This window comes from Pteropus alecto, unplaced genomic scaffold, assembly GCF_000325575.1.
Source record: "Pteropus alecto unplaced genomic scaffold, ASM32557v1 scaffold109, whole genome shotgun sequence".
NCBI lineage: Eukaryota > Metazoa > Chordata > Mammalia > Chiroptera > Pteropodidae > Pteropus > Pteropus alecto.
In genome coordinates, this window is record NW_006494608.1 from 6,087,867 (window position 1) to 6,115,139 (window position 27,273).

Consider the following 27,273-nt stretch of genomic DNA (forward strand, 5'->3'; position numbering starts at 1 on the left):
TTTTTTCTGAATTCTGGAGAAGGCCACAAGAAACAGTAAGTTGCCATTAGGAGGCTAATAAAGACAGTCTCTATATAAACAATTGATGCCAGTTACAGTTAAATGTGGTATTATTCATTAAGGAGCTTGACTATGTCTCTGAAATATCAGTTTGTTACAGTTGTTGAATCATTTTTGGAGTGGTCATTTCAAGTAAAGGTAGAAGAATAATCCCAGTTTTGGTGAGACCTAATGACCTTAAGTTCCTTGCGATTTCCTTGGTTCCTAGTTGTGTGTTATCTTTTTAAATCAAACATAGATTAGATACAGATATAGATATAGATATAGACATAGATACCAATTTGCAGAGAATATAAGCATAATTAGAAATGAACTAATGTAGCATTAAATATGTCTTCCTAGATAAATGAAAAAAGAGCTTTAAACAGGAAGTAAAAAAGAAGTTGCTAAGCTATATTATATTTTCATACACATAGCATTAAATATAGCAGTAATATTATGGTATGTTTTAGAAATAGGAGGCAATGCAATATGGAAAGACTATATCAGGGAAGACCTGCACAGATTATAAATAAATAAAGTTTAAGAATTCTTTGGGCTGCTGAGCTGGTATGAGGCCTGGCCCAGGTCACTTTCAGCTGCCTAACATGTGTTTCTCACTGTTGGTGCCCACCTACCATGAAAATGAGCTTTTCTGATTAAGTCATCCCATGGCCAAGGAGCTGAGCTCTGTGGAGTGGGTCATTCATGGAGATGAATGACTTCTAGTTTCCTAAGTGGTTTCTGTGTGACAGTTGTGCTCATGGCAGGGGTAAGGGCTTCAGAGAAACACCTCATGATATGAGGCAATTACACATCCCAGTTCATGGCTGGGAAGTGCTAGCACCTGCCAGATGGTGCTGGCAGGAAGTGGGCACTAGGCAAGCTTGTTTCAGCACTACCTGATGAGGAAGCTCAGTTAGGGCAATAAACTGCAATTGGCTCCTCTGCCACTTTGCACCTGGTAGTGAAGAGGCCAAACTATTGTGTCATTCACGTACAGAGGATTTCTTTCTTTCACACCTTCGGAGTTAGTGTTATTCTTGTCCACACACTGGGAGAGAAAAAACATCACTTCTCATTTCCACCAAAAAAAAAAAAAAAAAAGCAAGGAAAGTAATGAAATTCTCTTCTGTGAAGATGTTGAATGAACAGAGTAAAATGAGGCAAACAAATAAAATAATGATTTGATTATTCCTTCTGGAGTCTAGAGTCGGAGAGGAAATTTGGGGTTTGTTTCCACAGGGCATCAAGATAACTCCTGAGCGGGGCATAGAGAAGAGATACTTACTCTAACTTAGCACCTCGGAAGATGAGAGTTGTTTTGGTGCTCTCTAGGACTGTGTTATGCTCACCTTCCTTCCAGTGTATGCCCCCATATCAAGTTGGAAGCGAAGCTTGAGGAGAAGATGTCTGAGAAATGCCCCCTCCAAGCTATGGCCTATGCATTTCTGCATAAAACAAATGAATTTCCACCCAGGGAGTTTATAGTTATGTTTCCAGTGAGGCAAAGGAGAATAAAAAGCTAAGCCAAGAAGCTTCACAGTGGAAGAATGTGACCCAAAAGAAGAAGAAAAGGGGAAAAAATTCTAGGTAATGAAACAGAAAGATTTTTCACATTGCGAGGGTCAGTGTGAGCCACTGGGACGTTTTGTGCTTTCCGAGATAGTGCAAGAGAACCAAATGCAGGGTCCTAAGAATAACTGACCCAGCACATCTAGAGATATATGTCTTATATAAAGTTTGTCCTGCAGATCTTCAGGAATAAATGTGGAAAAACGGGATGCCCAAGACTTGCAGTAATAAGGACTTGTCTACTCTTAGCATGCTGTGGAAAGATTATGGGATTTGAATCCAGATCTGGCCTTTGTGAAACTGTTTCCTAGTTGTATAAAGTGGATAATAAGAAAACTAAAACAAGGCTGGGCCATAAGTGCCCAGGGAGTAACTGTTCTCATTTCCCTTGTTAGCCTTGTTTCCCAAGAGACAAATCAGAACAGCTGAGGAGTCCTGTGTGGGGGTGTTGCGTACCCCAAGGGGCCAGTCACGGGTGTTGTACTCCTGGAGCACTAATCTAGGGTGTGAGACTTTGCATATCCAATCTAAGACTGCACCCATTTGTCTTAGCCTAGGGTCCCCTCAAAAGGTGAGCCAAAGACCAAAACTTGTATATAGGTAGTTTGTTTGGAAATGTCATCTCAGGGAGCAGAAATGCAGGACAAGGGGAGTGAAACATCCTAGAACTGTCTGCCAGGGGTAAAAACAGGATGCGTTAGAGCTACCACTGGTCAAGAGCAACCCTACAGCATTAAGTTCCCGGCCATGCTGGGCTGTGCATGCCTGAGTGCAGAGTGGATTCCTGGGACTACTGAGCCAGGAGTAGAGATGCCCAGGGCAGGAAGTAAGCGATTCCTTATAAGGGGCAAGGTGAGGCCACCATCAAGGGTGCCTGTGCAAAGCTGCTCAAAGCTTGAAGGCAACAGGACCCTAACTATAGTGACTGGAATACAAGGAGAAACCGAGGGTTTTGGAGTGGTGCAGAAAAGGAGTGAATGCACCAACTCTCATGGGAATGCCTTTTTGTCCTTCTGCCTAGCAGGAAGGTGCCAAAATAATTTCTTAGAGTGTCTTTGGCCTTTCAAGTCTGTGATTCATGAAAGTGGAAAAACAACAACAACAACAACAACAACAACAACAACAAAAAAACACAAAAAAAACCTTGCTGAAAATGTCCTAATTAATAAAATGTGAATGGACACAGCAAATCACAGAATAGCGTTTATTCTTCAAAAGACATCTGCCAGCTGTAGACAAGGTACGAAGCAAAATAGAGCCATACCCATTGTCTAGTTAGAGACCTAAGGAGGCAGTTGTGAAATAGGCCCTGAAGAAAATCTAGTGAAAAGTCAAGTTTTTTGATTCTTAGTACCATGAACCATTACCTGGGCCTTAAGTGGTTTTTATGATTTAGGAAATCTTATTAAAGGTGAAACTTCTAAAAGGATGTCAGGGTAGTTTTATTAACCCACGATTTAAGGAGAAGACATGGGGAATCTTTTGAAGTAGACTTGACTCCAGTCCAAATTATAAAATGGATCATTCACCCTTTGGGAAAACTGCTCAGATGCCTCTGTGCTGTCCACCCAGTTTGTTTCTACTGGTGCTTACCACGTACATGGAACCTTGCCAGGAATCAAGTGTGGGAACAATGCACACTGTAAACCTTCCCCAGGTGTCTTAGCCTCTGGTGTCTAAGTCTTGTCTATGATGACTAGGTAATTTGAAAGATAAATTTATGTACATTGTGCCAGACACTGTTATACTCCACTTCAGAGCCTCTTGGCCTCCCTATCATGTGGATATGTCATTACTGTGACTGAGAACTGAATTTTCAGTTGTAGTTAATTTTAAGTAATTTAATTCTAAATAGATGTGGTTAGTGGCTACTCTAGGATAGCACAGTTCTAAAGGATGATATCTTAGCTGAGTCTCCAGGAATGAGGAGGCATTATCCAGACCATGAGGAGGGTAAGGATCAGGTAGAGAGTGGGAAGAGTGTTCCAGCCAGAGGGAACAGCAGTGGAAGGTATGGAGATCAAGCTTGTGATAGAGCAGGTGACAAGAGAGGAGGCTAGAAAGGTACGTGGAGGCTAAGTCACTATTTACTAAGGGTGCCCTAAGCTCCTGGCATGTTGCTGTGTGCATTACATATTTATGTCATTTATCCTCTTTACAGCCCTGGAGCTGTAAATTAGCCCCATTTTACTGGTGAGGAGACTAAAGCACAAAGAGTTGATTTAACATAACCAATGCAACACAGCTTCTAAGTGGCAAAGCTAGAATTTCAAGGAAGGTCTGACTCCACAGCCCATCTTCTTTCCACTTAATCACTTTACCCCACTTTTGTGTAACACGTGGGGAGTTTGGGCAAGACTCTTCTGAAATGACGTTTTCCTAGGCAAGCATGATGACTTGCAAAGGAGTTGAAAAGACCAGCCAGAAAAATGAAGAGTGGCCCATGAAATCCAGACTGGAAAGAGAAGGAAATAAAGATAAGAGAGGCCAAAGAACGGGGATAGCGGAAATAAGAGAAGAACTGTAGGTGAGGACATTGTGGTCAGAGGGGATTATGGCCATTTTAGCAGCTGAAGGACCAGTGACTATTTTCAGCCCTGGAGCTGAGGATGTTAATTGGTGGAGAAAGCCCTTGGCAAAGTTCCCACCTAGCACATAGACAACCTCCTCCCCCAGCTGGTAGTGGCCCAGGCTCTTCCTCTGTAAGGAAACAGATTTCTCAGAAACTGAGTCTGAGTTTGAGCGGTTTTATTTATTTATTTTTTCAATCTACTTTTAGTGTCTTATTTTTTGCATAGTGAAATAGAAATAAATAGCATTAACTTTTTAAAATGTTTGTAATGCTCAGCACTCTAAGCAACAGAGAGATAGGGAGGAGGCATTGGGGATGTAAAAAAGGGAGCATACACCCTCACCTGAGACTGACAACACAGATCCTCTCCACCTGACTTATGTTTTAAGATTCTACGTGCCTTCAATGAGATGGAAGTGAATGTTGAGGTTAAACATTTTTTTTATTTGATATCAAAGTTATATAAAAAATGAGTCTTAATATATCATAAAAATCATTGAGATACACTGAAAAATGTCCTGAACTCTTATTAAGGAAACTGATTTGCAGATGGTAATAAAACTATTTTTTCATGAAAATGATAAATGTAGCTTATTTTCATTGGCATTATCTATTTTAGTTAGAATAGCTCCTACCTCTACACTTCTCCTCCTAAAATAACTCCTTTAATAATTCAGTTTGACTCATAAACTAATATATTGTTTGCCATTTCTCGCAGTATTGCTCAGTTTTCTTCATTCAAAAATAGTTATATTTAACTTGCGCTGGGACTAGAGAGAGTATTATAGGTGAGACATGTACCAGGGGAAGTAAGGCCATGAGTGTGTCCTCTGAAGTGTGTCCTGATTGGAAAACACAAGGTGTTCAAGTTATTTTTCCTTTTAATAGCTTTATTGAGGTATAGTTTGCATACTATATACAATTTACTGATTTAAGTATAGTTTGATGAATTTTAGAAAATTTAGACAGTTGTGCAAACTTTACCTCAATCTAGTTTTAGAGCACTATCATCACCTGAAAAAATTGCTTCCTCCCTGTTTCTAGTCAGTCTCGTCTCCCAGCCTCAGGCAGCCACTGACCTATTTCTGATTCTATAGTTTTACCTTTCTAGAAAGTTCATGTAAATGGAATCATATACAGCTGACCCTTGAACAACGTGGTTTGAACTGTGTGGATCCATTTACATGGGGATTTTTTTTTTTTTTTTTTTAGTAAAATAGTCACCCCTCTGTATCCACAGGTTTTGATTCATGGTTTCAACTGTGTGCATAGAAAACAGTATTTTCAATCTGTGATTAGGAAACCGTGGATTTAGAGGGCTGACTGTATGCATTGCTTTATGTCATTTTATATAAGGGACTTGAGCACCCACAAGGATCCTAGAACCAATCCCCCCACAGATACTGAGGGATGACTGTCGTTAAGTTTCAGGGGCATCAAAAGTTATACATGGATTTTCAGCTGTGCAGGAGTCAGTGCCCCTAACCTATACATTGTTCAAGGGTCAACTGTATAGACTTTTTAAAAAATATTTTGATTAAAATATAGCTACCATACAATATTGTATTAGTTTCAGGTATGTACTATAGTTTTTCAACATTTATATACCTAAAGAACTTATCACCATGATAAGTCCAGCAACCCTCTGACACCATACAATGCTATTATATTATTGACTATATTTCCTATGCTTTACTTTACATCCCCATGATTATTTCATAACTACCAGTTTGTTCTTCTTAAATTCTTCACCTTTTTCACCCAATCCTCCAATCCCCCTTTCATCTGGCAACCAGCAGCTTGTTCCTTGCATTTATGAGTCTGTTTCTATTTTTTGTTTATTTTATTCTTTAGATTCCACAGATAAGTGAGATCTTATGGTATTTGTCTTTCTCTAACTTATTTCACTTAGCACAGTACCTTCCAGGTCTATCCATGTTGTCACAAATGGTAAGGTTTTATTCTTTTTTATGGCCAAGTAATATTTTATCATATATATGTACCACTTCTTTATCCAGTCATCTATTGATGGGCAATTAGGTTGCTTCCATATCTTGGCTATTGTAAATAATGCCACAGTGAATATAGAGGTGTATGTATCTTTTTTAATTAGTGTTTTGTATTTCTTCAGGTAAATACCCAGAAGTGGAATTGCTGGGCATATGATAGTTCTATTTTTAATTTTTTGAGGAACCTTCATACTGTTTTTGTTTTCATAGTGGCTGCACCAATTTCAATTTCATCAGCAGTGTGCAAGGGTTCCCTTTTCTCCATATCTTTTCCACCACTTGTTTTTTGATTTATTGATGATGGCCATTCTGGTTTTAATTTGCATTTCTCTAATGATTAGTGACATTGAGCATCTTTTCATATGTCTTTTGGCCATCTGTATGTCCTCTTGGAGAAATTTCTGTTCAGGTCTTCTGCCCATTTTTAAATTGGATTTTAGTTTTTTTGGTGTTGAGTTGTATGATTTCTTTGTAAATTTTGGATGTTAACCTCTTATCGTATATATCATTGGTGAATACTTTCCCCATTCAGTAGGTTGTCTTGCCGTTTTGTTGATGGTTTTCTTTGCTGTGCAAAAACTTTTCAGTTTGACGTAGTCTCATTTGTTTATTTTTGCTTTAGTTTCCCTTGCCTGAGGCAGCATATCAGAAAAAAAATATTACTAAGAGCAATGGCCGAGAGTTTACTGCCTATGTTTTCTTCTAGGAGTTTGGTGGTTTCATATCTTATATTTAAGGCTAATCTATTTTGAGTTTATTTTTGTATATGGTGTAAGAAGAGGTCTAGTTTCACTTTTTTGCATGTATCTGTCCAGTTTTCCCAACACCGTTTATTAAATAGACTGTTTTTATCCCATTGTATATTCTTACTTCCTTCGTCATAGATTAATTGACAATACAGGCATGGGCTCTCTACTGCGTTCCATTGATCTATGTGTCCATTTCCATGCCAGTACCATGCTGTTTTGATTACTGTAGACTTATAAGTATAGTTTGATATCAGGTATTGTTATACCTCCAACTTTGTTCTTCTTTCTCAAGATGGTCGTGGCTATTCTGGGTCTTTTGTGGCTCCATATACATTTTAGGATTATTTGTTCGAGTTCTGTGAAAAATGCCATTGGTATTTTGATAAGGATTGCATTGACTCTACAGATTGCTTTGGGTAGTATGGACATTTTAATGATGTTAAGTCTTTCTATCCATAAGCATAGTTAATACTTTTATTTGTATTTTCTTCAGTTTTTTTCTTCAGTGTCTTATAATTTTCCAAGTACAAGTCTTTTACCTCTTTGGTTAAATTGATTAAGGTATTTTATTATTTCTGATGAAATTGTAAATAGGATTGTTTTCATAATTTCTCTTTCTGATCATCATTATTGTTATATAAAAATACAACTGATTTTTGAATATTAATTTTGTATCCTGCTACTTTACTAAATTCATTAATCAGTTCTAACAGTTTTTTGGGTGGAACCTTTAGGGTTTTCTCTATATAGTATCATGTCATCTGCAAATAATAACAGTTTTACTTCTCTCTTTTCAATTGGATGCATTTTATTTCTTTTTCTTGTCTGATTGCTATGGCTAGGACTTTCAATATTTTCTTGAGTAGAAGTGGTGAAAGTGGACATCCTTGTCTTGTTCTGATTGTAAGGAAAATACTTTTAGCTTTTCCTTGTTGAGTATGATGTTAGCTGTGGGTTTGTCATATATGGTTTTTATTATGTTGAGGTATGTTCCCTCTATTCCCACTTTTGACAGTTTTTATCATAAGTGAATGCTGGATTTTGTCAAATGCTTTTTCTAAATCAACTGATATAATTTTATGATTTTTATCTTTCATTTTGTTTATGTGGTATATCACATCAATTGATTTGTGGATATTGAATCAACCTTGCATTCCAGAAATAAATCCCACTTGATCATGATATATGGTCTTTTTAATGTCTTATTGAATTCTGTTTGCTAATATTTTGTTGAGGATTTTTGCATCTATGTTCATCAGAGATATTGGCCTATAATTGTGTGTGTGTGTGTGTGTGTGTGTCTTTTTCTGGCCTGGGAATCAAGGTGATGGTGGCCCCATAAAATGAGGTTGGGAGCTTTTCCATCTCCTGAAGTTTTTTGGAATAGTTTGAGAAAAATAGGTGTTAATTCTTTGAACGTTTTGTAAAATTCACCTTTGATGCCCTCTGGTTCGGGACTTTTGTTTGTGGGTTTTTTGTTTTGTTTTGTTTTGTTTTTTGATTACTGATTCAGTTTCATTAGTAGTAATTGAATGGTTCAGATTTTCTGTTTTTTCTTGACTCAGTCATGGAAGATTATATGTTTCCAAAAATTTATCCATTTCTTCTCAGTTGGCCAATTTGTTGGCACACAATTGCTCATAGTATTTTCTTAAAATCTTTAATATTTCTGTGGTGTCAGTTGTCACTTCTCTTTCCTTTCTGATTTTTTTGGGGGGAGGGTCCTCTGTCTTTTTTCCTTGATGAGTCTAGTTAAAGGTTTATCAATTTTGTTTATCTTTTCGAAGTATCAGCTCTTAGTTTCATTGATATTTTGTATTGTCCTTCTTTGTCTCTTATTCTAGGCTTTGTTTTAAAGTCTGTTTTGCTTGATATAAATATTGCTACCCCAGCTTTTTTTTCATTCCCATTTACATGAAATATCTTTTTCCATCTCTTTACTGTAAGTTTGTATGTGTCTTTCTATCTGAAGCGGGTCTGTTGTAGACAGCATATATATATATATATATATGGGTCTTATTTTTTTCTTATTCATTTAGCTACCCTATGTCTTTCCATTGGAACATTTAACCCATTTACATTTAAAGTGGTTATCGATAGATATATAGTTATTGCCATTTATTATTCATATTTATGTTCTGTTGTTGTTTTCCCCCCTCTTAAAGAAGTTCCTTTAACATTTCTTGTAATACTGGTTTGGTGGTGATGAATTCCTTTAGCTTTTTCATGTCTGGAAAGCTTTTTATATCTCCTTCAATTTTAAATGATAGCTTTGCTGGGTAGAGTAATCTTGGTTGTAGTTTCTTGCTTTTCATTGAGTATTTCCTGCCAATTCCTTCTGGCCTGCAAAGGTTCCATTAAGAAATCAGCTGACAGTCTTATGGGAACTCCCTTGTGGGTAACTAACTGCCTTTTTCTTGCTGCTTTTAAGATTTTCTTTTTGTCTTTAACCTTTGGCACTTTAATTGCAGTGTTTCTTGATATGGGCTTCTTTGGTTTCATCTTATTTGGGACTCTCTACACTTCCTGGACTGTATGTCTGTTTTCTTCACCAGGTTAGCTAAGTGTTCAATTATTAGTTCTTCAAATAGGTTCTCTATCTTTTGTTCTCTCTCTTCAACTACATAGTCTTTTGTGTCTGACTTCTTTCACTTCTAATTTTGAAGTTTTACTCATTGTTATTAGCAGTTTATTCTTTTTTATTGCTGAATAGTTTTCCATTATATGACTACACCTCATTTTTTTCACAAGTTGATAGACATTTCCAATTTTTGATTACTATAAAAAATGCTGCTTTGTACATTTGCATACAACTCTTTTTGTAGACATATTTTTTTCATTAGTTTTAGGTAAATATCTAGGTGTAGAATTACTGGGTTGTATAATAAGTGTATGTTTAACTTTTAGGAAATTGCCAAACTATTTTCCAAAGTGGCTACACCCCCTGCATTCCCTTAGCAATGTATAAGAACTCCAGTTTTCCATATACTCACCAACACTTAATATGATCAGCCTTTTGGAATATAGCTATTTAAATGGATATATAATGGTATCTCATTGTGGTTTTCATTTTTATTTTTCTAATTATATTGAGCATCTTTTCATGTTCTTATTAGCCATTTATATATCTTCTTTGGGAAGGCGTCTATTCAGATCTTTGCCTATTTTTTTATTGAGTTGCTCATCTTATTTTTTGTTGTAAGAGTTTCTTTATTTGTTGATATTTCTCCTAGTCTGTGGCTTGTCTTTGCATTTTTTATTGGTATCTTTTGAAGAGCAAATGTTTTTAATTTTGATAATGTTCAATTTATCTTTTTTTCTTTTACGGATCATACTTTTAGTATATATCTAAGAAATATACCTAATCCAAGGTCACAAAGCTATTTTCTTACGTTAGAACTAATGACTTCTCTTCCTTTAAAAATGACTAAAAATCATCTGGATACCACAACAATGGCTTGGCAGTCTCTGTTAGTTTTATGATTTAGTGGTTGTGGTAAATGATAGGGATCAGAAAGCATGGTGTACTGTTGTCATTTAAAATAATTATAACCTGGCCCCAGAAGTCTTATATCATCCATTCTGCTGAGCACTATACTCAAAAAATTTCCTCTTGTCATCCATATCCTTTCTGACCACCCCCCAGCCTCAGGCATCCATTGATCTGTACATAATTGACTTTCAGTTTATTGAATTAAATTTAATTGAATCCTCTAAAGTTCCATGCACATTTTACTTTTGCATGAGAAGATGGCATTCTTGATGCTCTTTTTAAAAGAAAAGTTAACTCGTTGTACCTAGCTTAGTACTTTAAAATTCATCTAATATAATAAAGCCACAACTCAATAACACAATATTTAAGTTCACTCACAACCTTGCACCAACTTGCTGTTTCTGTCCCATGTATCCTTCAGCCCCATCTGAACACTTGCCAGAAACACACTGTACCCTTGATACCTCTGTGACTTTACTCATGGCTTTCATCTCCTATATCTGGAGGATTTTTGTTATTCTTCCAAGGCCAAGTTCAGATCTCACCTCCTGAAGTCTTTCCTCAGAAAACATCTCCTCTTGAGTAGAATTGTTCGCATCCTACTCCCTGCTTCCATCGGCTCAGGCCCTGCTGCTAGTAGAGCACTTACCACATTTTTTTTTATATTTAGTTCTCATAGAGTTCATGTCCCTCTCCCAAGGCTATATTTGAGCACTTCAGGGGCATAAATTATGTCAGATTCATTTCTAAATTACCCCCTTCTAAGTATCTGAAACTTAATAGATATGCAGTGAATATTTTAAATAAAATGTTTAAAACCATTCCTACAAAGAAGTCTATCTAAGTGCACTTAGACACAGCTCTAATGCTACAGTTTTAAAGCTTTCTGAATAAAAATGAGTGTTCTTCTCTTTAAGCTCTGCCATTTCAGAGGTGCCCAGGTTGGCAGCCCTCCTGGACATCACTGCCTCTGTGCCATTAGTGTGAGCTTTCTTCTTAATTTTGTAGCTTTGCCCTCCAGTTAGAATTTTTAGCATCCAATGTAGAGATTATTATCGCTTGCTTCCCCTTCTTGAGCAAAATACTCAGAAATGTATACAAGACAACTTGTCTCTATTTAAACCCTTGCTCTCAATTGAAACCAAAAGTACATCTTTCAAACATGACTATTATATACTGCTTCTTATTTGTATACCTGATAGCTCAGCACAATTTGCCAGGTCTGTATATAAAAACTAGTTTCTTGAACTAGTTAAATATAGAGAGAGAAAAAAGAGAGAGTTTATATATCTTGTTTTATAACCAACTTTGATAAGAAATCAGAAGTTAACTTTGAGCTGTGATTGAGTGTTGACAGATCTGCTAGAGTTCATTCTAGAAGGGTACTTAGGCCTTTTCAGTACAAAAATAACTTTTTTCTTTACAAGGCTTGTGAAGAGAGTTGGAGACCAACAATTAATGTTTTATACTCCAGTAAGGGCCTAGAATAATCTTATTTTAAATTCTTGAAGGAAACAAAAACCTAAACTTTGAAAGCCTTCCTCAGATAGACTAACGACATATTTAAGATGCTGCCCTTGGCCTAGTGAAATATGGCAAGAGGACCCCCAGTGTTTACCGACTTAATCCTGAACCCACTGACTGGGCAGAGAGAGGAATGGTTTCTTCCTGCCCATGCCTGAGCAGTCCCCACACTCACATCCAATGCCCTATAAAAGCCATACGCCATCATTTTTTTCAGCTCTAGGAGTGTCTCCAGGTTCTGTCTCCCACATCCCTTAGTCTCAAATCTTATTCCTGGTGGTCTCCCTTAGGATCCTTTCTGCTGTCTCTTATCCGGATTGTGTTCTTTATCTAGCCCTTTGACTTCCAGACTCTGTTGATCACTCTGCCAGAGTTTGAATCGCCATCTTCACAAGAGGTTCCCTCTCGCTTTGCCCAAATTGGCTCCATTGGACACAGAGATCCAGCAGGTGGTCCCCAAAAACCATTTCTCAGCTGAGAGCCAAGAGCCTGAAGCCCACTTGTCTCTGAAAAGGAACTAGGCACAGACTTGCCTTGCCTGCTCACATCATGCTGCCCTTTGTTGAGATGGTAACATGTAGTTGATACTCATATCCATTCCTTCCTTGCCTACCTTCATCAGATCCAATAACCAGCAGCCTCACAGAATCTGATGCTTAACTCTGTGTTTTCCAATTTCTGGTCTTGAGTTTTCTTTCCTTTTGTTGTGGCATCTTAATGATTGTACTATTGATGGCTACTTTGTTTAGTTCCACTTACATTTTAACACAGAGGTCCCCAGTCCCCGGGCTGTGGACCAGTATGGTCTGTGGCCTGTTAGCAGCCAGGCTGCACAGCAGGAGCTGAGCTGCAGGTGAGCGAACAAATACAGGCTTCATCTGTATTTGCAGTCACTCCTCAGAGCTAGCGTCACCGCCTCAGCTCCACTTCAGATCATCAAGCATTACTTCTCATAGGAGCACTGGTCCTTGGTGTCAAAAAGGTTGAGGACCACCGTTTTAGCAGATACAGCTCTCATAATTCAAAGAGTAGGGCTGAAAGAGACCTTGATGTTCTAAGCATTAGCCCTGACAGAGGTGCTCCTACGTGAACGTTTTCACTTGAAATCTTTGTGATTCCTTTCATGTGCTTAAACAAATTTTTTTCCATAGGTTCTTTCCGCCCAGTTTCTTTATGAATTATAATTTCCAACCCCCAAAAAAGTGATGATGATGATGATAATTATAATAATGTAACTTGAAAATTTCTTACATATTCATTTCTTTCATTGCTTTATCTTTGTCCTCCTATATCACTTTTCTTTCTTACTTCCCAACTCTCTTTCCACAAAGGCACAAATATTTAGCTTTAGGAAATAAATGCTCTGTGTACCCACAAAAATTTTTCCATGAAAACTCAACTGAAGAAGCACAAAGAGGGAGTAATTCTAGGTTTAATGTTCTTATCAACCAACTTTGATAAAAACCTCTAAGAGGTTTTTCTGTCCCGATTCTTCCAGGGAGATGGACACCTGAAACAAGAATAGTTTCTTCCTGATGTACTCCTAACCTGCTCTTTGAGTTGCCATTTCTGTCACTTCAAAGCAGTGGCATATATTCTTGCTATGGAGTCCATTTAAGTAGTAATAGAAATAGAATATGATCTTCTCATAGAAAAAAATGGTTCCTGAGAAGTCCGTGTCTTTTAGCGCACACACAGAATATCCTAAAGCTTTGACTGTTAGCTTGACTAAATCTCATATTGCAGAAAATGTTTTTAACATTCACACTTTTGTGTACTTAGCTTAGAGAATATGGACTCCTTAGGAGCTAATATTTAACTTCTTGGAAACTGAATTATATTTTAAATGCTCAGGAAGATGCTCAAATCTGATCAATTCTTTTGGAAGCAAATGATCACTTCCTGATTTAATTTTTGGATAAATGCAGATTTTTTGCATGGCCTATTTAAAGAAAATTAAATGTACAAGAAGCTAAATATTTCATGCATTGCTACCCTGTTTTGCTGGTAAATCCTTTGTAGTACAAAATGCATATCAGCAAGTGACTCTACTTTTTTCTTTATATAGAATAGCCTCTAGCTGGAATGAAGGATTTCCAACTATTTAGTTTATGATAATAAATCTTTTCCAGCACTGATTACAAGTGGAAAATACAATTCTTTGTATCATATCAGTCTCCATTTCTCATTTTCATGGTCTTGTGATTATACAAAACCTGGATACCTTAACAAAATATATTTTGAAATGTTGCAGTGAAGACTGTAGTAATCTATGACATGGCAGGAGTGACATCCTTTGGGTTGGATAAATCTGGGCCTTCTGCCTCCCCACCCCTATACTTAGGCCCATGTTTAGGGGAACCCCAAGTTATAGGAAAGGGCGATTCAGAAATGCAACTGGAAAGTAGACAGAGGAGATGGCTGCAACCAACCAGCACCCATACAGCCCTTGCTCACCACTATTGTCTTTCTCCCTGACTGATCATTGAGATGAAACATAAGGTGGCCTTCCTGTAGAATGTCACATCTGAAACTCCTTCCAGGAAAGGCATCTTCAGATTTACTGTAAATCAAGCACACACTTTGTGACAGAGATAGAAGTGCTCACTAAATATTTCACAGGCACCTAACATTTCTCAGACTCCCTTGTGGCTATAGTCATCAACTTCTTCCGCTCAATGGGTTGTGAGCAAAAGATGTGTACATCATCTCTGGGCAGAGGCAGTTAAGAGAAGGAGAACACGGGGGCTCTGGAAGCCACATGTTGATAGGGCAGCATCACAAAATGGTGGATTCTTACTGTCAGCCTGGAGTAGAGACCCCTGCCTTCCCACACTGGACATTAGCATGGGTGAAGTATGAACTGTACTGTGCTAAGTAGAGACTTCTGGGTTAATTTCTCACTGCAGTATAGGTTCATTCTCTCTCACAGTTTCTCTAATCCCCAAAGCCCCCTCCAACCCCATTAGGAGAAGAGCACACATTGAGATTTTGACCCATGCCCTGCATCTCCACCCCGAGTGGCTCGTACCATTCAGCAAGAATAACAGTTTGTTAAGTCCTGGCTTCTTATATTTGAAATGTAACTTAGCTTTTTTTAAAAAGTGACTAGCCTTCCAGGTATTCTAAACTGCTGTTATCTACTAGTAAATGGCTGCCATTATTCCATTTGTTCTTTACTTGACAAATAGATAAGGAATAGACCCTTCAAAATACTAATATTCCTTATGGCCTTTTTTCTGCAGGTTTTAATAAACTGTTTCTGATCCTTACACCTTTTCAGTGATATTTGTAGAAATCTCAATTTATAGGAAGAGTCAGAGCTTCTTTCAATGACTCAACAAATGTTTTCGAATATGTTTCTCTCAACACTGATATTCAAAATTAAATTTACATTTCTCAGACTTCACCTTTAGAGCAGTTTCCGACTTTTCATTTTTAAAAATTGGAACTTTTTTTGTTTTATAATAGAAAGGAAATCAATTGGGAAGTGGGCCTTATGATGACAGAATAGACCTGTCTCTCTAGCTTAATTTTTGTTTTTCTGTATTAGAAATAAATTGCTGTAATGCCTAAGACTCTCAATTAGGCATAACCCACAATTATTTTAGTGTAAACAAATTTGTTGGACATCAGTGACTACCAGCTTCTGTTTATTCTGAGTAAAGGTTTTGTGTGTAAGAAATGTAACTTAAGTCTGTGCCTTTTGACTGCATCAACATATATATAAGTAAGTATATCTAGAAAAAAACCAATGATACATAATTTTAGAAAGAAAACCCACATCACCAGATTACTCATTTAGAATTCCTGTGATTCCAGCCATGCTCTTGTAAGAAGATCTGTGTTTTCCTCTTAATCGATCCTCTTAAATGTGCATATTAGGGTCTTTCTTACTGCAAGAAATAGCCAGTCTCCATTTATATTAATTAGTTGTTTCAGATAGCTATGCTATATGATAAATCACCCCTAAAATGTGTAGCTTAAAACAACAACAATTTATTATTTATCATAATTCTGACAGTTTTATTAACTCTCAGATGGTTAACATCTGGTTCTTCTGTTCTCAGATTGTTCTTCTGTTGCATATGTTTTAACAAGTCTCTTACTCCATTGCCTTCCCCTGGGAGCTCAATTGAGACCAGAAAGTCCAAGATGGTCTTTCATCTCCCAGGATCTGTCCACTGGCCTCTTACCATTCAGTAATCAAGTTCAAACTTCCCAGAGGGAACATTACAAGAGGATGAGCCCCAGTGTGCAAATGTTCATCACATCTCTACTTGAATAATTTTTGCTAAAATCCCATTGATCAAAGTATGTCACATGGCTAAGCCCACCGTCGTTTTGAGAGGGAACTACGCAAGTAGATGGATGCTGGGAGGAGTGCTTCCTGTGGGCCAACAAGTAAGAGTCTACCTTCTACATTGATGAAGGCTTGTTTTAGAATTCACAGATAGAAGAAAGACAGGAAGGTGTTTCAACTACAACCACTATTCTGGCAAACCTCATAGAGAATTGGATATACACACATACGTGGTTTGGTATACCAAGAGTATTAGAGGCCTGGTTATCATAGTGCAAGAGGAGCAGATACTTGTTATCACCTGTCAGGTGTCCACCATTGCTGTGGTCACTTAGGGACTCTTTGTCTCTGTTTCTGCTGATCTTATTGCTGCCCACTGGCTTCATTCTGCCTTGGTACATCATATCCTCTGCTTACGCATGGTTTCTCATACTGCTTTGCCTCTTTGTGATCTTTGGCCTTTGTCCATGCTCCTAACTGTTGACTCACTTTCTCTTTCTGTCTCATATTCACCCTCCCCATGAGAAAGGAATTTGTTACCACTTCACTGGGAATTCTTCAGCTTTCTAAAACAGCCAAGTCATCTTGCAGGCTCTACATGACTGCTGCCTTTGGTCAGGCACCCACCCCTAACTCCTCTAACCTTGGTCAGGATGGTTGGGTCAATGCAGAAAAACAGACTGCGATCACAGCAAGTCTTTGGAGTGGGGTAGTCTTTTCCATTCTGTTTAGCTAATTGTGATTGGATTTGGAGGTGTAGGGGTAAAGAAGGCTTTCTTTGAGAAGCACTGTACCCTTTCTCTCTTACTCCAGCCTTCCTTCCTTTTTCAATCAGCTCTCTCACCCTTGAAGCTGATTCTGACAGCTGTCATCAGATAACTGGCTGGACAAGTGTAGAACAGGTGCCATCTTTAGTCAGGGTCACTATTATTCTCACACATAAGGACTTTCATTAAGCATGCTTTATCCTTTGCCTTAGATCTCTCAATTATATCACTGTCTATTATTTCCTTTCTTGTAATTGCTTGCTAAATAAAGGAGGTATGAAAAAACTAGTATATAAATAATTTCATGTGTTGCAAATAATTCAATTTCATTGAAAGACATTAATGTTTTTGATGGTCTAACATCAATGTCAAAAAGGCTTTTAAAATTTTTCTAAATTCAAGAAGTCTTTAAAAAAATTTTTATATATTTTTGTACTTTGTTATGCATGAAATATATTTAGGAGTCACAAAACTTGATAATAGTAATTATCTTAAGGGAGAAACTGGGTTTCTACGTTGCTTACATTGAATTATATAGTCTTTTGTACCTTGTGAGTGTTATACCATGTACATATATTGCCTGCTTTTAAAATTAGCTTTTTAAAATGTGTCTTTGTCTACATTGTCCTGACTTGCAGTTCTTTTAAAAGGCCAGGGCCAGCATGTGGTACAGTTCTAGCTGGCACTATTCCTGACTCCAAAGTAGGACCCCTGAAGTTGTGTTATTGGCAACACTGTGAAGATCTTTTGTAGATACTCAGAAACCATTCATACTTTTTTTAAAACATCGGTGACTAAACTTGATAATTCCATTTGATAATTCGATAAATGTAAATAAAAGGATATGAAAGGGAGGGAAGTGCTAAGGGCTTCCCAGCATGTGACAATGTAAGATGGCTGAAAGCTCCAGATCTTTTCAGAAGAATTGGAGCTCTAGGTCTGGCAATTCACATATTATGTGTATGTCCTTAAGCAGACGACTTCACCATACTGCATCTTAGATTCCTCATCAGTACATTTGAAAATATAATAGAATTTACCTGTTAGGGTTGTTGTTAAGATGAGATAAATTTATGCATGGGGCAACAGTGTAATTGTTGGTACATGGAAGGTGCTCAATGAATAATAGCCATTGTAATTGGTTTATTTTCCTCTCTCATCTATTAATTGGGTATAATACCCACTTTCCTATTTCCCGAAGCTTTTATGAATATCAAACAAGTTAATCAGTTATAGTGCTCTAAGGAACAGAGATTTGAGCTGTTATCAAGATGTATTCCCTTATCTATTATTTGGTAAAAAATATCTGTTAATTGTTCACCTTTCCTTCAGTGCTATGCCAGGTTCTAGCTATCAGTTCCTTGTAGAAAGTCTACTATGGGACAGCTTTTTGGGCTAGGAGGAAATTAGAAACATGTTCCTTAGTACTTCATTAAGTTTGTCTTGTTACTTAATGAGATCGTTAGAATCTCTGTAGTCATGTAATCCCAGACTGCTTTATTCAGAGGAGCATTCATGGTAGTGTCATTGTGTAGATTCATGTGTGTCAAGGTTTTAATTATGTGAAGTCATTGTGCACTTTCTCTGACCTTCCTTCCATAGTCTCAGACTCAAAATCTGTGATTGAAAAGCAAAAATATGGGCTAAGAATGGGCATTAATGTGCTTATTCCTTATAGTAAATACTTAAGAAAATATAAAATGTAACTGTCCTAGAGTTCACTGTTGAAAAATGCCTTTCACAGTCAAGACGATGTCACACCCAGTTAGCTATCCAATCTGTGAGGCCAGGCACTGATGAGTCACCAGAGCAATAATTACTGTACTAAACGGCATCCAGTCACAGGTTTATTGGCTTAGGAAGTCAATCATATTACGCTGTGCAATCAGCATTGAACCCCCCATGCTGGGATGCTGAAAAGTACAACAGACTAGAATGAAATGGTAAGTAATTCATGGCCTTCCAATTCTGGTAGAAAGCTTGTACATTTTTTTTAATTAAGCTAATTTCATCTTTCACTTGAGAGAAAAACAAAGATTTTATTTTCTTACTAATGATCAGACTTCTTAAGTAAACAACAGAAGAGTTATGTTTCTTGGGCTTAATATGAATGAATCCTTTGTCAAAATTTAGATTTTTCAAAATATATATGATAAATAATTCAGGGGAACATTTGCTCTTTGATTTAATATAAATTTTAGGCAAAAAGAAGTAAGGAAACCCCAAACTGCATTTCTTTTCTAATGATGAAAAGTTTACTAAAGAAGGGGGAATTTTTTCCCCTTCTGTTTTTAGAAGTTCTACAGGTGACATGTGAAAAGTTGCTTTGAATGGAGTAAAATGAAGTGAAATATTAAAAGGCTTTATTGTTTATCATTACACTGGGTCATTTTAACTATATATGTGGTTTCAAATATCAAGATAATTTATATTCCAAAGATGAACCTACCATTTGTCTCATTCAAACATGCTTTCAAATGTCTGTGGCAAATATTTTTTGCAAATTACAAGCTATTCTATACTAACATACTCTTTAGCCTTGAATAAAATAAACATAATGCTGCTCTTTTAAATCAGCGTTTCATTCATTTTAATGTAATTGTATAAACAATTTAGTTTTAGTTCATGATTCTCATATGAGAGAGAACAGCCATCATTTTCCAAGGTAAACTATAAGGCAGATCGCTCCTAGCAGGGCAGGACGTTGATATCAATATTAAGAGTGCAGAAGCAGTGGTTTTTCTTTGTGAGACATGCAGAGCACATAACCCTTACAGAAAGAAAGCTCAGTTTTCTGTAGCTGTATTTGATTTTCACTTTGACTGAGTGCCCGGGACCTAGTGCTATCTGTGAGCTTGGGTTTTTCACCTATGACAGCATACGTAGGAGCAGTGGGTGAATTTCCATGGGCAGAGAAGTCAGAGGATGGGCTGGGCCATCGCTTTGTCCTTCCCAAACGGAGTCTACACTGGAGATGATTTTGTGTCTCTTCGTGCAGTTAACTTACAACTTAGAAGAGAGACTGTATCTTCAGTTGTCATAGTTCATGGCCTCCTCTCATTGTGAGGATTTACTTGTGTCTCTTTTAGTAAGTGCCTTCCCAACTTTTCTTAATATTTTTTTCTTTATACAACACTGCGATTTAATGTGTAATATTTTATTCCACATATACTCTTAAAAGCTAAAGCAGGTTGAATGATACTTTCTTTTCTATGAAGTTGTCTAATGGTTTTCTATATTTTGAAGGTTGAATAGTTAAGGCATCCAGAAAAAATAAATAATAAATGAAGAACTTATGACAGAAATTGTATGTATTTGCTAAAGATTTTTCAAGCATTACAATTTATTGGTATATCTTTTAGAGAGTGTTTTAGTTCTCCAGCACCTCTTCAGAGAGCTAGGCACTTAAACTTGATTAGCTTAACACACAAATCAGGCAGGTATGCCATTTGTTTCCTCAGTGTTTGATTCCGTAGTTTTCTCTCAATGTGTGTAGTATGTAGCATCAACTTGTTTTAGTGCCATTTATGCCAGTTATTTTTATTTTCTCTGAAGCTTTTGTGTAAATTCGGAGTTAGCATTTTAACAGAAAGTCATGAGAGACCAGAGTAAATTTGGCTAAATGATATAGATATGTTTTGTATTTTGGTTAGACATACGGTTTGTATTTTGGTTGGACATGGTTGTATGAACTTCTGTATCTGCCTGTTAATGTTTAATGGACAGGATTGTTTATATATTATGTTACGGAAAACCAAACTTCCTAGATCTTAAATGAAACCACATAGTATGGATGGTTCATTAACAAATTAATATTTATATATGTATAATGTTTATATTTAGCACAATGAGTTCTTTTTTTGTATTTAGAGCAAGAAGTATCCAACTACAATTGTAATCAGGTTCAAATCAGAACTCAATTGCTGACAAAACACATTATCAGCATTGTTTCATTTTCTTTTTGTACATTTAAGCTCTATTCCACACACACATAATTTAACAACTAATTTGATCATATCGACAAGAGATTGGTTTTTAAACCAAGTAGTGTAAATATAAATATAGTCTTATGTAGACTATGGTCAGACTGCCTATCTGAATAAAACCTCATCTTCAAAGAGCATAAGTCTCCATTTCATTCCCCTTTTGTCCTTTCATTTTTTCCTGCAAGTATTAATTTGCTCCCTACCATGTACACTGTGATGAGCTCTGGGGACACAATGGGGGAACTAGAAAGTTGCAGTCCCTACCTTTAGGAGGCTTTCAGTTTAGTAGGAAATGTGGGCATTATAAAAATACACAAATAAATAATAAAAATCACAAATAATTCAGTAATTAAGCTGTGAGAGCTACCCATATTTGTAATAATGACATCACTCCTACCTTCTTGAGAGAGTCATTGGTCACCCCACCTCTCTTTACTAATGAGAAGACAATGATTAAACCTTTCCTTTTATGTAGGAGTCTGCTGTGGGACAGAGGTCTGTATTCTGTATTTGTATTCATGCTTTCCAGTGGACAGTGAACACCTTACTGTACAGGGCATACTAGATTAGGTGATGGGAGACATGTACAAAGATGGGAGAGGCACTTTCTTTGCCTGAAGGACTAAGGGAGAGAACATGCATACAAAAAAAAAAAAAAGTCTATTTATTTCTATATCTATCTATCCAATATATGTGATGATTAAAACAAGGAATTTCAGGAATTCTTACAGAGTGAAATGACGTTTAGTTTGGGTGATCAGCTAATGTTTCAATTTTAATTGATCTATAAAGAAATAAGTTGGACTTTGATAAGGAAATATATTGGAGAAGGCATTCCAGGGAGAAGGAATAAAATAAACAAAGGCAAGAAAGTGAGAAAATTCAAAGCATATATTGAAGGATTGACTCCAGAAAGAAAAACAGAAACAGACCATCAAACAAACAAAAAATAGTTATATGGAAATAGGAGAGTATAAGCTTGATAGGATAAATTGAGGCCAAATTATTAAGAGTTTTTACATTTTTTATTTGAGGGTATATTGAACTCTATCCCATATAGTTATTCCCAATGTTTAACCAAAGAAGACCCTTTAGGAAAAATTAATCAGCACTGTTCAGGAGGGTGACTGCTGTGAGAAAAAGACCTGGAACCCAGAGCCCAGGCATGTCTGTTGCTGTAGTCTAGGTGAGAGATGGGGAAAGCCTGAATTGTCAGTGGTTCAGCTGGTAGGTAAATCAGTGTTTGGGGTTTGAAACAAATTTGCAACAATACCCTGAAGCTCCCAGAGATAATCTCTAGAATGGAGAAGCTATTAAGCCTCCCCTCTAACGTCACACTTCTAACTGGCTTATAAGCCAAGTTCGTGTGATCTATTAGGAATAACATGGCAGGCCCTCTGCTATAAATGCAGATGTTTAAAATGGAAAAACCATATGGATGGCAAAGTAGACATAATGTGCCAAGTATTCAAGACCTGATTTCAGCTAATTTATGAATAATTGATTATTCCAGTCTTGAGAGTTAAATATTTAAAAATTAGCTCCCTTTTAGAGTTCATGTATAATACAAGGACTGATTTTCTATGCTACAGATTTCCACTCTTCATTTCATTCTTTTTAATACACTATTAATTCTTATTCTATCCTTTTTCAGTTTCCTGCATGAAAATTATTTAAACATTGCACACAAATCTTTTGTGAAAGAAGAAAAGGAAATTCAGTTTGTGGGTCTCAGCAGGAGTTAAGCTAATGCAGCTTAAAATAATGCCGAAAAAGAAGCGCTTATCTGCAGGGAGAGTGCCCCTGATTCTCTTCCTGTGCCAGATGATTAGTGCACTGGAAGTACCTCTTGATCGTAAGTATTAACGTTTTAAAGCTGTTAGGCCCGGGAGTCAAAACCTCCCCAGCATTTACCATCACTCAGAACTGTGTGAATAGAGGTGTCTGTGTGATACTGAAAAGCTAATCAAAATTAATTTGGCTTTTACCTTCAGCACCTGGTGTTTATAAAGAACCACACCATAGAAATGGCCATTGAAACAGTCAGACACATTGTTCCCTCCCTATCATTATCTTTCTCACCCCTCAGGTGCCTTTTGTGTACCATGGGGACGCTGGCCAGAGAAGGAGTGAATTGTAGGCTACCCTGGTCTTCCCAACAGGACTCTTTATAGAAGCAATTGTACAAGAAAACCAAATGAATTGGTTTAAAATGATCATGGAGACCACCCCACCCCCACTTACCCTTCTCGCTTCTTGCTTCTCCACCGTCTCCCTTCATATGCTCAGAGTTCTCTGGAAAAGACTGGGGGATGGTCTCTCAGTCAACCCTATGCCACCTCTGTATCCCCAAACTACCTATAATTCATTTCCCTTGATTTAGACAAGGTAAAATTCACCTTTGATTTTGAATCTTAAATATGAGTATAGATCTAGGAAATATATCTTATCTAAAGCTTAATGAAGGGTCTTCTTTGGTTTAAAAATGTAATCAAAGATCAAGATGTAAATTTTGAGAATAAAACAAGTCACCTGCAAAAACACTCTTTAAAATGAAGCAAGTAACAGTCTCTAAATTAGCCCACTCTTTTCTTAATGATAAAGTTTATACTGTACTCTCCCTGGTCTGGGTGGCCTATTTATGAAAAATGAAGATAATGCTTAGTTTCAGCTGGTAGCTTTTCCTTCATTGGAAAGCAGAATTTCAAATCTGGACAATTACTATACTTCAGAATTGATTTATTCTTTATCCCTAATCTGCATGACCTCTTTAAATCCATTAGCTTCCTGAATAGAACATCTGTTTGGCAAGCTTTCCAAGGTGCAAGGAAGATAGCACTTTCCTGGGGCTATTCAATTGTTGGGATGTCATTTTTCGACAAAGAGGTTGCAACTGCCAGTGGGAAGACATTAAAAAGAGATGTGGTTTGCCCCACACTTTGTTGAATTCCTTTGCTGTGCATCTATAGTCTAAAGTTCAATAAAATGCAATATTGTAGTTATTTTTAAAAAATATTCATTCAATGACCTTAATTTCAATTTTCAAAGAAAGAAAGAAAAAGGAAAGGAAGAAAGAAAGAGAGAGAAAGAAAGAAAGATTGTGTAAGCCCGTTGGAGTTGGAATGCTTAAACTGGTGCCCTAACAGATAAAGGAGAGAGAGAAAAGCACTAGGAAGAAATGCTTTTGTTCTCTCTTTTGTTAAATATATCCCCCTTAATCTAACTGCTCAATCTAACAATCAAAGGGAAACAGTCACCTATGGCTAACTCAATTATCGCTGCTAATGGAGAAAGAGCATAACCATGATGAAAAGAAAGTCACAGACAACCCAGGCGCTCCTGCATTAACCTTTGCAAGTACAGTGACAGGCAGCCCTGCAAAATCATTTGAATTGCATGCTAATGTAATTTCTTCCTTGCTCCTATTCCTTACAGCCCTTCTACATGAGCTGCTCCTTGGTGTGGGTACTAGCAATCTCTGGGTGATTGAGGAATTTTGAAGCAGAAATATGCTAACAGTCTGAAAAGTTCAGTTGCTGACTTGGGGATGAACCATGGAAATATAAAACCTAAAACGAGTGTTGGCTTCGGCTTTAATGAAGCACTGTCATTGCAGCCATGTAAAATTGTTAAGTATCATTGCCATGTGCATAGTGATGTCTGAGATAATAGGACCAGACACTACACAGTATGTGACAACTCAGATTAATTGTAGATTTCAGCTGTTTTTCAAATTGAACATAATTACTTGTCCAGTGTACAACATGGATGGAATGAAATTAGCCATACCTATTTCTGGAAGAATCATTTTTTGCCTACAGCATTTTATTTTGTTCTTGCATATGTTATGTAGGATAGTTGCTGCAGGAATAAACGAAATCATGAATAGGAGTTTCTTTCTCTTACTACTTGACAACTTCAACCTTTGCTATATGGTTTTTTAGGTCAAATCAAATAGACAAGATGCCCCTTTTAACTTCAGGGTTCTAACGTTCTCATTACTAACATCTGGTTTTCTTTAATTCGTTTGCCCACTCACCTGCTGATATTGATGGGGAAAAAGCAAAACTTCTTGAAGACTGTAAGTGTCTTTCTGTAATTACTAGGCAGTGTGAAAAATTGGCCATGTCTTTGTTTTTGAATTAATAGTGTGAATTAAATGCACAATTTTTATGTTTTGTGACTAATGTCTTTTTAAGCATGTGTATTTACTGTGGCTAACCATTTAAATACCAAGAAGCAAGTTTCATGTATTCCCTGCATGAATTCTGAAGACTCAGGTATTATTATTTTTCTTTTACCTATATTATGCTCTACTAACTTCTGTGCTTTTTCACATCTGATGTAACTCAATGAGAAAATTCACAAAATTTAAAAGAATGACTTTCTGATTCTAAATGCTATTTAATGTTTGCTGGAATAGAGACATGTCTTTTGGTATCTTTTGGAAAGTGGGTGCATGCAGATGCTTCATCCAAATCGGCATCTGTATACCCTCTTATTCTTCTTCAGCCTGTGGACTGTGTAGACACGTGTTTTCAGGTGTCATTAGTATAATGGTCTGGAGAATCTGAATACTGTTTTGAAGTGTGCAAAAGGCAATAAGCATCACCCCATACACACAGTGTTTCTGAGTGGCTTGCTCTAAGTGAAACTTTTGCTGCCTCTGACAGTTGGGCATCATCTATCATCTATCTTAAAAATAGTTTCAAAGCATTTGAAAACTCCTTTGATATTGGATTAACCAGGACAATTATGCAAAATCACCTTTTTTTCCTTATTACTTCAAAGCATTTGTTGGTTGCCAGGTGACCTAAGCACTGTTCAAACAGGTACATCTGGACAGTAAACTCCTGCCAGTTAAGAGTGGCATCTAGGTCATATCTGTTGCAGACACATGAATAGAATTTCTGGGTCTGAAACTACCAGCCTTGCGCCTCTGTCACTTGCAGAAAACCACAAGAAATTGGACTGAGTCACTCCTAAGGATTCCCTCACCTACAACCTATGTCCACCATTCCCTGGGTGTGAAATTCAGGCTTCTTTGCATCATCCCAGACTCTATATTCCCAGAGCCTAAAGGATCACTCAAAGGTGAAACTGGTCTAAATAAAAATGATTATGATAATAATGTAAACATAGCTAACATCAAAACCATTATAGTATTGGCATGTACTAAGAATTTTACAAAAATCCTTTAATTTTCCCAGTGACTCTAGAAGTTAGATACCACTTTTAAACCCTATTTTCTCCCTAAGGACACTAGGTTTTATGGAAGTTAAGAAAGTTGCTTGAAGTCTCACAGCTGGTAAGAAAGAAACAGATTAGTTCTTAGCCACCAGACCAAACTGCTCACCAGCATTGGAAACTGATAGAGAAGAATGAGGGTTCTGTGTTGAAGTGGAGATGAGAGGAGCCGCAAGATTGTCAGGAGAAGGAGGAAGGGGAGAAATCTTGCTAAAGGGAGGGGAAATTGATACTGCACAGTATCCGGCATTTAAGAGGCGAACAATAAATGATGACAATAATGGATTTAGCTTTTGATCTGTATTTTAGGTGTTATTTGGATATTTAGTAAGGGACATCTGGTGGACAGGACAAGACTGGAGACAAAGCAAGAGAAGAGAACCATGTTTGTAGATTTGTAAGACATTAAACATGTGATAAATTTAGCCCTGGCAACAATTAACCGCAGTAAACAAAGATAAGAGCTAAGGGCAGTTATTAAGCTTGGGGAAACACTTGTTGGTAGGTGGAAGAGGTTTCACAGAAGAAGCACAGAGCGTGGGCAGAGAAGAAAGGGAAGATGTAGAAAATGAAAAACTTCAATAATCCAGAGTGTCAAATGCAAAAGGAAAGGAAAGGAGAGTGCAAGTCTAAGAGAGGTCCTTGGGAAAAGCTTCATGAGCAGAGGAGAGCACCCTGGAGCAGGGCCACTGCCTGGTGCAGCTCTGGGGGACTGTTCCCATTGCGGTTCAGGTTCTCAGCCTCAGCACTGCTGACCTTGGGCTCAGATAAGTCTTTGTTCCAGGGGCTTTTCTGTACCTTGCAAAATGTTTAACAGCATCCCTGGCCTCTACCCACTACATACCAGTACCCACCCTCCCTACCTCCCCAGTCTCAGGCTTCAGTGGTGATAACCAAAACTGTCTCCAGATATGGCCAAATGTCTCCCAAAGAGTGGGGGCAAATTGCCCATGGTTGAAAATCTCTGGTGTGTGTAAACGACTTTTTCTGGACTTATGCAAGGCAGTGG

At 37.2% G+C, this 27,273-nt stretch overlaps 1 protein-coding gene across 21 annotated transcripts in view; it reads left to right on the forward strand.

The window, feature by feature from the left end:
• NRCAM (neuronal cell adhesion molecule) overlaps positions 1 to 27,273 on the forward strand; it is a 259,076-nt gene that overhangs the window by 169,241 nt on the left and 62,562 nt on the right. For 13 of the 21 annotated variants that reach the window (XM_025041894.1, XM_025041901.1, XM_025041903.1 and 10 more), the window contains one exon: positions 22,672 to 22,872. The exons of 4 other annotated variants lie outside the window; for them this stretch is intronic. In XM_025041894.1, coding sequence (XP_024897662.1) covers positions 22,767 to 22,872 — 106 coding nt within the window. In that variant the 5' untranslated portion in view covers positions 22,672 to 22,766. Of the gene's footprint in view, positions 1 to 18,851; positions 18,975 to 22,671; positions 22,873 to 25,263; positions 25,298 to 27,273 lie in introns of those variants that run through there. 4 more of the 21 variants (XM_025041892.1, XM_025041910.1, XM_025041906.1 and 1 more) reach the window with 4 other exon arrangements.